Source organism: Vigna unguiculata, chromosome 6 (assembly GCF_037176805.1).
Source record: "Vigna unguiculata cultivar grain cowpea cultivar isolate G323 ecotype 2 chromosome 6, ASM3717680v1, whole genome shotgun sequence".
NCBI lineage: Eukaryota > Viridiplantae > Streptophyta > Magnoliopsida > Fabales > Fabaceae > Vigna > Vigna unguiculata.
Genome location: NC_140797.1, coordinates 46,761,734 through 46,776,799, shown reverse-complemented (window position 1 = coordinate 46,776,799; position 15,066 = coordinate 46,761,734). Strand labels below are relative to the sequence as shown.

General features: G+C 30.9%; 1 protein-coding gene and 1 long non-coding RNA gene across 2 annotated transcripts; both read right to left on the bottom strand.

Annotated features, from left to right (window-relative positions):
* Window positions 1-4,462: 4,462 nt before the first annotated feature.
* LOC114189216 (ethylene-responsive transcription factor 4-like) lies at window positions 4,463-5,574 on the bottom strand. Its single transcript, XM_028077930.2, has one exon. It carries the CDS (start codon window positions 5,485-5,487, stop codon window positions 4,813-4,815), a length of 675 nt encoding a protein of 224 aa, XP_027933731.2. The 5' UTR covers window positions 5,488-5,574; the 3' UTR covers window positions 4,463-4,812.
* A 7,480-nt stretch (window positions 5,575-13,054) lies between these two features.
* Window positions 13,055-13,808, bottom strand: LOC114189101 (uncharacterized). Its single transcript, XR_003605556.2, has 2 exons — window positions 13,471-13,808; window positions 13,055-13,394 (listed from the first exon to the last, which is right to left on the bottom strand). It is a non-coding gene; the product is annotated as an uncharacterized LOC114189101 (long non-coding RNA).
* Window positions 13,809-15,066: the final 1,258 nt, after the last annotated feature.

The window sequence follows — 15,066 nt, the reverse complement described above, 5'->3', positions numbered from 1 at the left end:
AGTTGAGGAGAAAAGGAGAATTGAAAGTAGCCTCCGCCTTTATATTTATATGTTTATGATATTTATTCTTTTCCCTTTCCACAAAAGGTGTCACCTCAATGCACAACAAAATATTTAAAATTATAATCAGCACCAACAAAAAAATAATAATATTATTATAAAATAAAGAACAGCAGCCGCCCACACCTAACCAATTTTTTAACATGTCGTTTTTTCTTATGCGATTGCAATTGTAGTAATTATTTTGACATTACTATTATGGACTACGATAGTGGTAGTAACTCTTATTTAAGCAGCGCATGAATCTATAATATTTATTCTAGATTGGGGTGATATGATTAACCTATGTGTGTTTCGTTTTTGGTTGTGGGAGAGTGAGTGTTCCCCAGCGCTGCAGAAGATAATAGCCGCAATGGGCCCCACACCCACAAACATCTTTTTTTTTTGTCCAAAATTGCCGACCCGCCGGCGTAGCTGTCTGTCTCTGTCCGACACGTCACCTTGATTCGTGCACCCTTTTCTCTTTCTTCCCATTCCCAATCCAATTCACTCTATTCTTTTCATCATTTTATTATCTATTTCTTCTTCATGCCCATCATTCACTATTTACTTTTCATTTTTTTATCACAACAACCACACTACCATTCAAATTAAATAATTTCATACTTATCACCAACACTTTTTATCATAAATCAATTTTATTTAATTATATATATACGCTGCAGTTCAAGTTCATATTATTGTATTGAGCTTCCGCGATTCTCCAATTCAACAAATGTGATCCATAAAGATTTTATCAAAAGAGATCAACCTCATATTAATACTTGTATAATAGAATCAGTCTTTAACTCATAATCAGACAAATTTTTAATGGAGGTATAAAATACGTACAAAATACATAGTTATTATAATACGGAGACAAAGAGAATCATGAATAATTTGCCTCCACTTGTCGATCCTTGCTCATAATAAAGCAGCATCTTCGTATATCAAATCGACAAAGCAGAGCATGAATCATTGATTAATTTATTTTTAATTTGACATGTTGTCTTTTAATTCAATGCAACTAATGAAATGTTACAATCCGGAAAAAAGAGCTGCGCAGCACTAATCCTTTCCTTGAGCCTGGTGTTAAGGAGAATCAATCATTGCTAGTTATCTAATCTTCCCAACAATTACCCATTTTTCATCAATTTTTTATTCTCCAACTACAATCTTGATCCAACTAATATAGATTTTTATTAATTATAATACATATTTTAGTTTAGCACAGATTTTTGAAATCAAAATCCGGGTACGACATGGAAGTTGCCTTTTCGATCTATATCTGTAATTTAATAATAAAGTTTGACCTCTTTTAAATTGTTTCTAGATGCCAAATTTAAGTTTATAAATTATGCATATCCTCTTTTACAACTGGTTTTTAATTGTTTTAAGGAGTTATTCACAATAGGTAACGATCTGTGAAAATTGATTTTGAGATGATTTGGAAAAATTGGGTCATTTGATTTATGTTATTTGTGAGGATTTATAGAAAAAGTTTCTTAAAAAAGAATTGTGAAATGAACAAAAAAGCTTCAACAATATTACTTTTCATTGAAAATTAATAAGTAATATTTCATTTTTTTTATTTTCTCAATTATATTTTTATAACAAAAAATAGTAATATTTTTAAAAAATACACATATAAATGTTTTTAAAAGTATCAATCACATTTTTATTCAAATTCATTATTAGCTTTCAATTCATTTAAATTAACTTATTTTTAACTGTTTTTTTCTTCAAATCACTAGTTTTCATCTGCATCATCATTTATTTTTCTTGACTATTATCGCGTTCACATAATCCGAAACGCGTGTATGGTGAGAAAGCTTTATTCTTAGTCACCAATATCAACTATGTACTAAACCAAATTACTTTTGGCTTCAGCAGCATTTTCTTTTCTCTGATTACAATTTTCCTATTATTTTTCATTGCTTAGCTTTTTTGTATTCTGAGTTTTTTTTTTTTTCCTTTATGAAAAAGTGTTTTTTGGATGGGAAGAAGGTCTGCATAACCATTAAATATTCATCTCATCTTATTTAATTATCTTTGAACAGAAAGGCAAGTATGCATCGGCCACGATCTTAAAATTTGCTTTCCAAAGGAAAGGCAGAGAAATAAAGTGAATTATTTTTATTTGTTTTTAATGCATTCCTCATTCATACAGGTGGAACCCTTTCAGAGTCTTCAATCAATCAATTTTGCATCCTGACCCAACCAATGTCAATAGAAGCACCTCGTATAATTAAAATAATTCACCATATAATCAATTAGATATTGTAATTTTAAAATCCCATATTACGCATCAGTCAAAGTCCAAAGTAGTTAAAGTAGAGAATAATAATATGGAGAGAAATTTTTAATGAAGAGAAGGAGATGAAAAAAATGGTAGAAAATATGGGCGGTGATTGCAACATGTGAATTGTGAAGAACAGGACCACATTGAAGAGTGAAGTAAGAAAAGTGTGTGTGTAGTGTAGAAGTACTTGAGTGGTTGGTGGGCAAGGTACGCTAAAATGGGAATAACAAATGAAATGTTTGGTTTCTACCGAACCAATCGTGAACCACGCTTACGTCTTTCTTCTCTCTATCTCTTTCTATTACAACACAACCTTCATCTCATCATCATTTTATTCTCTCATTTCGATTACCTTTTTATATTAAGCTTAATCCATTTTATTCCCTCCATTGACACCTAGTTTAATCAAAACCCCAATTTGATATCAGTATTAAGATTTTATAATGCTTGTAAGTTATTTTTTGACTCAATTCTTTAAGCAATGTAAAACTTTTAAATATGTCATAACGAATTTTCTAAGTCAGAGTTAAAGGACAAAATAACTTGGAATTCCCTTATCTATTTTTATACAAAATATGAATGGTTCCCCCTGAAGATTACTTAATAAAACATCTTTAAAATAAATATTATTAATTTTGAAAATTGATGTTTTTATTTTAATTTTATCCTTAAAAATATGAAGGCGACAATATAAGCATCCTTCCACGTGGAATGCATCTTAGGAAATAGTAAATCATAGGATGTTACTCATGTTATTCCTTTTGTCAAAGTCCGAACAAAATAACGGTAGGCCAATTTGTCTTTTGGCATAATTAGTTTGATAAGGTTATGATGAGAAGAGAGGAAAGAAAATAGAGAATGATAAAACGGGATTCAATGAACCAAAACATCACAAAGATGCATCTCCTCCCCCATACATGGGTTAATCATATTTCTTTTGTATCAGACGCACATTAAAGAATTGGTTGCGTATTGAATATATATATCTAACCGCGTTATGGTTGCTTTCTTTTTCTGCGTGGCTTTCTGAAGGAACCTTCGTCCTTTGTGGAATCAACTAACGTTTAATCATTCCTTCAGCCGCAAACTCATCTAATCACATGCTCAGTTTCCACCAAATAAAGGAATTCAAAATATTTAAACTTCAACGTGCCGTTGCAATATATAATATAATTCCAATCACATAAAACTACACGTATCCTTATGTAGTAATATTCAGTAAAACTTACAAAATATTTTTATTTATATTTTACAAAAATAAATGAAGACAAGCATATATTGTAAAAGGAAAAAATATTTAATGTGAATGGGTTTTATTGTATGTGTTCTGAATGAACTGCATCAGGGTTCTATTATAGAAGATTCCACCGTAACTTCTTTTGTATTGTGCCATTGGACGATGAAGCACGGGCGTATCTGTGTAAACCCCAAAGTGGGTCAGAATTTTGTAGTCACGTTATTGTTGTGTAAATTATGCATAGTTATTCCCTGTCACGAGTTATTTAGAGAATGTCGATATTGCATTAGTTGTCACAGGATTTCCAGAATATTTTTTCCCAGTTGCATGTTATTACAATTGTCTTTCCTGTCTGTGGTTTGTGTTTCAACAAATTTGAAATATTTATTTTTATATAAATAAGCTCAATTGTGAATAAAGTTACTAACCATATTAACGAATTTGATTTGGTTTATTAAAATAGTTAATGGAATGATAGAAATATGATTAAAAGTAATAAAAAGTGGAGATATGGTTGTGGTATTGAAAGAGGAAAGATAGTTGTTTGGGATGTGTAAGGAGGAAGAAACGTAAAATGGATCCGTTATGTGGTGTGACGTATGTAAAGAAAGGGCGAAAGAGTTTGATGGGAAGAAAGTGGTAATGGTATGGGTTTTGCAATATGGAGGAATGAGTGTGGCAGTGGGACACGTGTGGTGTGACCTTAAACTTTTCAAGAGGAAACAGGGGCCAGCTGTCACGTGGCGGCAGGTCAATAAATCAACGCCACAACAACGACCACTGCTACCAAGTACGCTTCACCCACACCTTTTCTTTCCCACTCCCTATCCCTATCCATTTTCCCATTCTCAAACAACAATTCTAAAACAACATCACAATCAACATAATCAAAACTTTGCTGTTAAATTCATTTAACCAACAACATTACACCTTACACAATATACTACTCACCACTAATCCAAACCAAAATAATAATAACCGTTTCCTCATTTAAGAAACAACAGCATCAAACCGACGGTTCGGTTCTTCTTCTGTCGCAAAAAATACAGACAATCATATCGCCTACCTATTCACATACTACTATTCCTTTCCTTTCCTGTTATTTTAGGTTATCGGACGCTGCTATTTTCTCTACTCATAAAAAAACTAAAGAGAGATTCGTAATCCGAAAAACAAAAATTAAAAATCAAAGAAAAAACAAAAAACAAAACTCAAGGGTGTGTCAGATTCCGGATCAGGCCATCTCCTGTGGGGGAGGGTTATTAAGGTCGAGATCGAAAATCCTGGAACCGCTCCCCTTCACATCGCCTTCGTTGTGGTTCAGATCGATCACGGAGGACGAGTCGGAGTCGCTCGTCGTCGCGTGGAACTCGCTCGCCGCAACGGGATGCTGATTGTAGCCGAACCCAAACCCACGCGGGCCGCCCAAACCGGCGCGTATGACAGCGTCGAAGTACAAAACCTGGTTGGCCGCCGCCGCCGGGAAAACGGGGAACTGGTGCTGGAAGGGGAAGCGGGCAGCGGATACGGCGGCCGGGGCGAGGTTGAGGTCAAGCGGGGAGGAATCGGCGGCGACATCGCGGTCGCGGCTGGAGGACTCGACGGTGCTACTCTGGCTAGGGCTGGCGTTCTTGACGTTACTATCGGATGGAGGAGGGAAATTGGTTTTGGCCTTGGGGCCGCGAAACTCCCGAGCGGCGGCGTCGTAGGCACGCGCCGCCTCCTCCGCCGTGTCGAAGGTGCCCAGCCAAACGCGGCTCTTCTTGCCGGGATCTCTGATCTCGGCGGCGTATCTCCCCCATGGCCTCTTCCTGACTCCCCGAAAATGCACCTCCTTGACCCCGGCGGCTGCGGCGGCGTTGGCGTTAGTGTTAACCTTAACGGCAGTGGTCTTGTCCCTGGGCGCCATAATATTGTTATAGATTGAATTTATTTTTGGTTTGTAGGAGAGTGAGAGAGAAAAGGAAGCGCATGGATGAGTGGGTGTGGGAGGGAGCAGGTAGGTTTTTTATAGATGGGATGGGATGGGATGGATGGGCCATGCATGATGGATGATGAATCTAGAGAGAGAAAGAGAGTGAGTCAACTATGTATTTGACTGGGGTGTTGGAGATGGAAATTACCATTGCAGTGTGGAAGTTACAAAGTTACGTGGCATGTGGGTTGTCCAGACAGACAGCAGACAAAGCAGTTGGTTTCGTCTGATGATCACATCATCCACCCCCACTTATCCTATGCCTCCGGACAACCCTCTCTCATAAATTATTTATTTAATTCATTTCTAAGTATTTTTTCTGTGGTGGTGATTTCATTTAATAAAGATTTCAAAATGGATGGATAGTGTAGTAGTACGTAGAAAAGTTGTCGGCGGAATCTTCTGTCTCGGCGCGTGACTTGATAGTTGGATCTATATCTGATGTTTTTTTTATTTTTTATTATTATGAAAGGAAGGAGGGCTGCTATTGTTTATGGGCATGGGAAACGCTCACTCGCTCCCTCTCCCAATGACATATCAATCTGCGGCGGCTAATTTTATTATTATTCCAAACCAATCACTCTATCTTACATTCCCTTCCTACCCTTTTACTTTCCTTTCATCTTCATTCTCATTATTATTATTTTACTCCTTCTTTACATTTACTTATAATATGCTTATCCTTAAGATCCTTCTCTAATTAACTTAATTAGTCAGGTTCTGTTAACCACCTCCCACCCACTTTCTCTCTCTTCCTTCCTAATTCCACTAAGTTAATCTTTTTTTTTTCTTTACCTTAAATTTTGACAATCAAATACTTAGTTAAATTATGTAGCTTTTCAACTTCCTCACTTTTAGTTACACTGAACCTATCTTACAAGGTACATACTTTATATTATATTATCTCTGTTTTAGTATGTCATTTCATTACCTTCTACTTGTTTAGGAAAATGAAATCCCTAATTCCCACCTTTTGAGAGGAAAGAAGGAAAAAATGTTTAAACCCTGCAATAACTCTATTCCTCTTTCCAAGTCAATCTGAACCAAGATATAAACCTTGTCTTTCATGATACATTTTAGTTAGTTCTATAAATAACTGTATCATTTTCTTAATCATTTATTCAAATAGATTAAAAAAAAACATGTTTGCCTCTAGTTTACACAAATTTTACCTTGTAATACACATTTTCAAATAACTATTATTATAATTTAAAGCATTTTAATCACAAAGCAACATAAAAAAACACATATTTAGTAGCTATTTACTTTTGTTTCAAATTTAAACTAAAATATTTCAGCTTTTTTTTTTTTTACTTCAAACTGAAATGAAAATGTTTTATTGATTTTTTATTTTAAAATTAAAGTGAAAATATTTTAATAACTCTGATTACATCAATAGTGGAATATACCCTGTGAAAGGAACAAAATAGTAAACTCAAAACAATACAATTAAAGTATTTAATACAAAAATTCAAGAGTTTTAATTTAATTTAAAATTCAATCATAAATATTTTAAAATATATTTCTATCAATAATATAATTATTTTCACTTTTTTTTTATTGTATACTATTATAATGGAATACACTATTTTTAACCGGTCTTTTTTAATAAGACAATTTACTCTTTAATAAAACTAAATCATTTATCTTTCAATATATATAAATAATTTATTTAATGAATGAAATACGGAACTGCACAGTTTATCCATTCAAATATAAATTATGTAACTTATCTGCTTAAAATAACTAACTCGTGAATTTATTTTTTAATTTTTAAGTTTTTCTTTTATCAAAAGGAACATATTTAAAATCTTTATTTAGTGTTTAATTTTAAATAAGTTATCCATTATGCTTTCTATTTTTCTTATTTTAACAGGTGAAAACTCGTCCAAGTGTGATTATTTTTTCATAATAATAAGAGATAAATTCATATTTCAAAAATTAAATTGTAATAAAATAATTAAAAACATTATCAAAATTTATATTAAAGCTATAAGAAAATTAATATATGTAAAAAATTATTATAATTTTTTTAAAATCTCCTAGTACATTTCTATATAAAAATAAAAAATCAAATTTATGATAAAAATTGAAGAAAAAATAGTTATAAAATACTTTAATTTTTATTTAAAAGTAAAGATTATAGTGATATAATAGAATAAACTTCCAACTTTTTTTGGATTATTGTCTTAGATAATAAAAAATAAAAACTATTTTAATGAACATAAAGATAAAAGAATTTAATTAAAATAAATATATAACTAAAATAATATTATTATGTTAGAATTTAAAAATACGACAAATAAAACAGTGGATTTTGTTAAAGAATTCACAAAATGAAAAAAATGAAAAATAAGAAACACATCACATCAGTGTGGCTGAAACTGTTGGAAAAACATGGCCATAGGGTTCCTGGGTAGCAAGCATGAATGAAGATGGATCCATTAATATAGCTTCAATCCATTGTTAGCGTGATTATAGGTCTACCCCAACTATAACAGTGTGCTTCTGTGTCACTGCTTTACAACAAAAAGTTCAAACAGAACAGCACGTGTAGAAGAAAGAGGTGAGGTGAACCAATTCAAAAACAAGTAACAAAGAGAGAAGCATGTGGTCAACCTTGGTTTGGTGTGAAAGCCTATTTATTTCTTTGTTCTCCACCAACTCAACACGCAAACAACTCACAGCCTAATAAGTTAACAAACCACACACTCCATTAATAACTCACACACCCACTACCCATTAATTCACAGGTATTCTTGTCGGATCAATTTTCCATTAATTCAATTTCATTCATCTCACTCAACTCTAATATCTATAAGTACCTATATATTACCAGCTGATAAAATGTTAAATATCAAATTAGTAATTAATTTAGAGTAATTAAAGAATTTAATTCTATTTAACTAATATTCTTGGCTAAACTAGCATCTACAAAAACTAAACATGTTATTTTACTAAATCTAGCAGCAGGGATCATTTGAACCTGCCTCTCTCATGTCATTATTTAATTCATATTCTTAAGAAAGAAAAGAGAAAGAATGTAAAGTAGATAGAAGGAAAGTTATTCGTTTTCAATTAAAAAAACAAAGAAGAAAACGTGTGAAGACAGAGTCAAGTGGTCCATTATATTACTTACCACTAAAAATCTAAATGGGTAAAGTGTTTTCTGAACTCTACAAAATTCTTATGAATAACTACTACCAAACTTTGATTTTTTTTTTCTTTTTTTAATATGTAAGTTCTGAAATAGAAGTACTCTGTTATCCACAAGGTCACACAACACGGTGCTGACCAAATTGCAGGCCCTACCAAAAAAAAAAAAAATCTTAAATTTGGGTTTTGGTTTTATATGAAATGCTAGCGTGTTCTGTTTGGTATACAAGAATTTCCTTCATTGTCCATCTTTATCCGTACCACTTTGACACCTAGTAGCAGCAGCCATTGCGATATGTCCGACACGTGTCGACAACTGAGTGTGTGAACATTTTTCTATCTAGGACACGACCCATTAACCATGCCTGGTGATTGGTCCCACAACATTGAACATGTGACTACCACGAGTTTCTTTTTCTTACCCATTTATGAACTCAACCCAACTTAGAGCAATAACAGTGTTAGGTTGTTAACCTTTGCATTCACATTACTTCAACCGTGTTATGTTACACGTCTTCAAAACATTTTACAAAATTTAACAGAGATTTTTCTATTGGAAATAACTATTTTGGTATGATTATTTTTTTTTTTGAAAAATATTATACATGTGAGATGAAATATATTATTATATTCAAAGGAAACACAGTTAAAGAAAGTGAAGGAGTTGGCATTTTACACCAAAGAAACAAAAAACACATCTACCCTGGCTGCTAACTCTGCTAATTTGTGTCAAACTGATGCTGCTGCCGTCGACTCAATAAACGCGTTGACCCATGAATTTGACTCCAACGTTTTCTTTGGCCCAATCTAAAGCTGAATTTTCAGTTAAAAAGTTACTAAAATATTGTGACACGGTTCATGAATATATTTTTTTAAACACTCATTTAATGTCATTCCTCAAATCAATATATTAAAAAAATTACTCCATCCTATTATCATCGTAAGACCTTTCCAGTATAATTGATTGATTAAACTAAAGTTGTTAAATTTCTTGTGAATTATCAAATTTGAACTAATTATTCCATATAGTCATAATCTGAGATAAAGACAACAAAATTATAAAAGATATAGTATACGGATCATCAACTTCTTGTATAAATGTCTGTCTTGTGTTAAGTATTGACGGAAGAAAGTAATTGGCTAAATGGATTTTAATATTTTAAAATTAATGTTTTAAAAATTAGTTACTTAAAACCTGACAAGATTCACTGAAGAAGTCAAAAGTTGTATTGAAGAATGTTACAATAAAGTCCACAAATGGTTCCAAAAAGAAAACATTGTATTAATTTGGTGAGGCATGCATAGAGTAATAAGCAACCTTAAGATACACTAAAATTCAGAAAGTTAAGTAATCCTCGTCTAAATTTAAGAGCAACATGATTCACGAACATCTTAGGAAGAAATAATACCAAATTAAGCACAGGCCATTTGTATTGTTATTTTCTTCTATCATAACACGCTTGCGGGCCAAGTTAGTTAGTTCAACTCGTACGTTGTACCTTTTTTGATTTCGTGGTTGGGGGTTTCATATTCTTATATTCTGTCCCCATTTGCTAAGAAAAAAGAAAAAAAACAATTCCCAATTTGTTGCTTAAACCAACGACATGTATCCATTGCATTAGTATTATAGAAAATTTACGACTAAAACTAAGTGTACACAAGTGTGAACCTTTGACTGCATCATAAATTGGCACTGAACCTGATGTGAGATATTTTCCACTAATTTGTTGATACTGAGCAATGATAATTTATAGCCAGAATTCCATTGGAACAGATGGGTGAAGCAGCAAGAACTGACTCAGACATGTTAAATCACCATTCCATGGTTATCCCATTGGAGTTCAAAGTCTCCACACATCTTCATAATTAATTCTATTTTTTTTAGCTATTTTTCAAATGACTGTTCCGTACACATCACGAGACAATAACGGCAAATATAGGGTCAAACCATTCACAACACCCAAAATTGGGATATATCATTCAAGATCTAAGCATTTTCAGAATTCGGTATCTTGGGGGAAAAAGACAACGTTAAAAACGCAGAGTCCCTCTCAGGAGTCAATAAATTGTGTAAAAAAAAAATGTGTCCTGTGTTTAAGGTTGCACTTGGTGGAAAATAAAGAAATTGACCAGACAGACATGTAAACCAAAATTGCAATTAGGTCTCTCTTTGATTGGTTAAAGAAGCCCACCTAAATTGAAAAAAAGGTTTGGTACAAAGTTCTCTGTTTCATTTTATTTAGTTAACTCCTCGCGTTTTTCATACATAAAAACTTTTTGTGAAGTAGACTTGAAATAAACTCTAGAAGTCTTTTTAGGAGTAATCTAGAAGGACAAACATATTATTTTGTGACTTGATTAATAGTTTATTACTTAAATCAAAATTAATCTTCTTGAATATGATTAATTTTTTATACTGGTTTTGAATGGAAGAAGTTATTTGTAAGATTTGTCTTAGAATATAAATGATACAAATGAAGTGAAGTCTGAGCAATTTATTAGTTGAATTAAAAATTTAATAAAAAATTGAGAAGTTAAAATACTCTTTTTATTGTATAGCATAAGATGACGTGTATATAATAAAAAGGATAACACAATATCGGTTGAATGAATTTGACAATAATAAAATTTAGATTTTTAAATATATATTTGTTTGACTCTTTTGTTTTTCATAGATAGAAACTTCTTCATGGTAATCGGTGTATCATCTTCGATCTTAGAAACTATTGTGTGTGCAAAATTGTATACGAAGGAAGAGACAATATTATTGGAAACAAATCACGAACAAAGAGATAAAAGTAAAAGAATCATACAGAGAAAACTACTTGAAGTGGGTTAAATCAAGAAGAAGAATAAATAACAAAAGAAAAAAGTATAACTAAATTATACATACAAAAGAAATATAAAATTACGTGAAACTTGAGATTTTTTGAAATTACAAATCCAATAGAGAGGAGAATGAAGGAGAAATAAAAGTAGATACTAACAAACTGGAAAATGAAAGACTTTTAGAAATTTATAACAGATAAAAAATAAAAAAATAAAAGGAGAAATACCGCTTTCATTAAATTTTTTCATATAATCAAATTTGTAGTACTGTTTCATTACCAAAAAAAATTGAAAAAGAAATTAAAGGCAATGTATAGTTGAATTATACATATACAAATAACTATGTTAGAAAAAATAAAAAATTCCCAAACTCGATATTATTGGGTGATAAATTTAACGAAAACATAACAAAAAGAAAATAAAAAATAGACATCGTCTAAACAGTAAAAATATAAACTTTTATTATACTAATTAAAACTAAAAGATTTAATTATTATTTAATGTATGTTAAGCATGGATCAAGGAAAATGATTACTTATGAGAAAAAAAATTATAGTAACTCACGGATTTGCTGTAAAACACTAGAAAACTGAACTTAAAAAAAAATGATCATAAAACTTCTGTAATGTTTTCAAATTATAATATTTCAAAAACTACGTTACATAAAAAGATTATTCGAGGATAATAAAATTAAGATGTGTATTACAAGGACAATAAGAAGGTAAGGTGCATGGATGGACTTTGTACTTTGGTTATTGATTAATCAGTTTTAACTAACGATCTTGCGCGTTTCATGAATTCCATCAAAATTGAACTACACCTTCCACCATTCATTAAATTGTGCTGAACTCTAGTTCTGGGTTTTTGGTCTATTTGGACTTCATACTATAACCAAAAGTCATCACGGGCCTAGGCCCAAAGTTTAACCTTAATGGACTCGGGACTCGTGTAAAAAACCAACGAATTCTTTATTCAATTTTAGAATTGGGGCATCTTCTACAAAACGAGCTCAACAAGTATTTTAATGAAAATATATGTACAATATAAAAATTAGGGATAACAATACAGTCTGTCCCATTAGTTTAGGCCTGTCTCTTATTTGGTCTATAAAATATAGGTTAGATTGATCCGTTCCAGGTTGAAAATACATATTCAAATATTTTGCCCGTCTCACATAAATTCTAATATGTGGCCGACTCTTTTTTTAAAAAATCTAATGATAAAATTTTTAATATTTAACAAATTAAGAAATTTTAAGAAATTTATAAAATTAAACAAAAAAATTGAAGAGTTTAATAATAAATTGATAATTCAATATTTTCATCGTATTCCTACTTTAACATGCACAACGAATTATTCAAATCTTAAAACATTAAAAAGTACATAACACTTATTTTTCAAAAGTACATAACACTTATTTTTTTTATGTAGTCCAAAAGAAAAGTAACCAATAAAAATAAACATCAACAAATATGTATTGAATTAAAAATAAAGAATAAAAATGTTCCGAATGAAGTATTAACAATGATGTGCCAACTAGCATAAAAAATAAAAAAGCAAACATGATGAGTGAAGTATGAAATTCCGATAAAAACAAAATAGATAAGAATTGAACCTCTGAGCCCATGAAGTTGTCCTCCACAGTCACTTTATTGACAAGCTTATAATTTGGTGCATGAATTGTTAGTGTTCTATGTCCAATGTCCAAGGGAAAGTACTGACTATAGTACAGAACATTTTAACAACGGTTAAATTGGGTTTATTAAGACGGTTTTTCAACTGTTGATATATGAGTGCTGGTCACGGTTGTTGTGCCCAGAATCCATGGACTCTACCTGCCAGCGAAGCCCAAGAAGCTTGAGTGAAACAGAAGAAGCAAATTAATGAGAGCATGATTAATGAAGTTGAGGTTGAAGTTGAAAGAGAGAGTACCTTAGAGATATAGAAGGAAGAGCAATGTGTTGGGTAAGAATATGGAGAAAGAAGCGTGCCCCGTGAAGGAATGCCAAAATTCCTGTGAAACATAACACCAACAGCTCCATCATCCTCTCCTTTTTCTTCACCTTTGGTTTCAGTTTCAGAAGCTGAGACAGGTTATGGTTATGCTTAAAAATTTATTTCATTGATGAGGGGTGGCTATGTGGGTTCAATCGTTTCAAGAGGAATTATATGAACCACCGTTTTCCAACAAACAACCCTTTCATCATCAAACTACTCAAAATAAATGATAAATGCTGTCTAACCACTCTTTTCAATTATTGCCACACTTTTCCCTATGAAAAAACTCTAATTTAAATGAACAGCAGCAGTATTTATAATGTTATATCTGTTTAGAGATTATATTTTTACTTTATTTGTATTAGAAAAACACTAATTGATTATATATATTTATTTAATTAAGAAGTCCGACAATAATATAAAATATTTTGTAGTTGTGTGTGTGTCAATAATTTAACAAAAAATGTGATAAGGGAAAACAAGTCTCCGTTTTTTATTTTTGGGATATACATAAAGAAAAGCCAATCCGCTTCGCAATTCCTTATTCATACCAGAGAAGTAAATTACGTACTAGTCTGAAAGTCAAATTATATAGAGTGCACGTTTGATTAACGTTTTCCAAAAGTTTTTTTTACTTTAGTTAACTTTTTAATAAAATTTTTAAAATTAATTATTTCCAAAAAAGCTGTTGTTAAACTTGCATTAAATTCCTAACTAATAAATTATAAAGTCATACAGAAGTAAGGAAATTTTTTTAATTTGAACTATATTTAACCTGTTTGTTTTCATCAAACTTAATATTTTCATCGATTCCGTTCCTCAATTACTGAAAATAAAAAACAAGGATATTTTCATAATAATTAATCAGTGAAGAGATATTAACCAAATATTAATTAACTACCCAATATATTTTTCATATTTTCTATCTTATTTTTCTTTAACAACTCAATCACTAAATTAATACAAATAAAGTGTATTTAGTTTATTGTGTATATCATCAATTCGATTATCTTTTCCTAAATACATCTCGACATGTTAAGTAATCTAATGTGTTAATTTAAAATTAATTAAAAATATTGAATTAAGAATCGGCCATTCCACTTATTCTTAGGGTAAATATATATTGTATAAGTAATAAATTAAACATTTTTATTAAAATTGATAATTATTAAATTTAAATTAGACCTATAGATATAATTACTTTAGTTTGATTACTTTTATCTTACAAACTATCATTCAATTACATCTCAAAAAAAAATATTATACCTAGATATTATGTATACATGAAAACAAGACTAGTCAAGAACACACAGGACTCTTGTTTTCATCGCCTACAAAATAACAAATGTTAAACTTTTAAACTTTTAAATTTATTATTTTCAGATTAGTTTTTTCGAATTCAGGCAAAATAACTTAATAACCTCTCACATTTTTTATAACTTTAATTTACTTTCATATTTTAAAAATTATTTTTACGTTCATAATTTAATTTTTATATTTTGGTCAATATTTTCAATTATCAACAAAATA

What these genes read in the sequence shown, in the direction of transcription:
- LOC114189216 (XM_028077930.2), bottom strand. Translation starts at nt 5,487, where the DNA reads ATGGCGCCCAGGGACAAGACCACTGCCGTTAAGGTTAACACTAACGCC.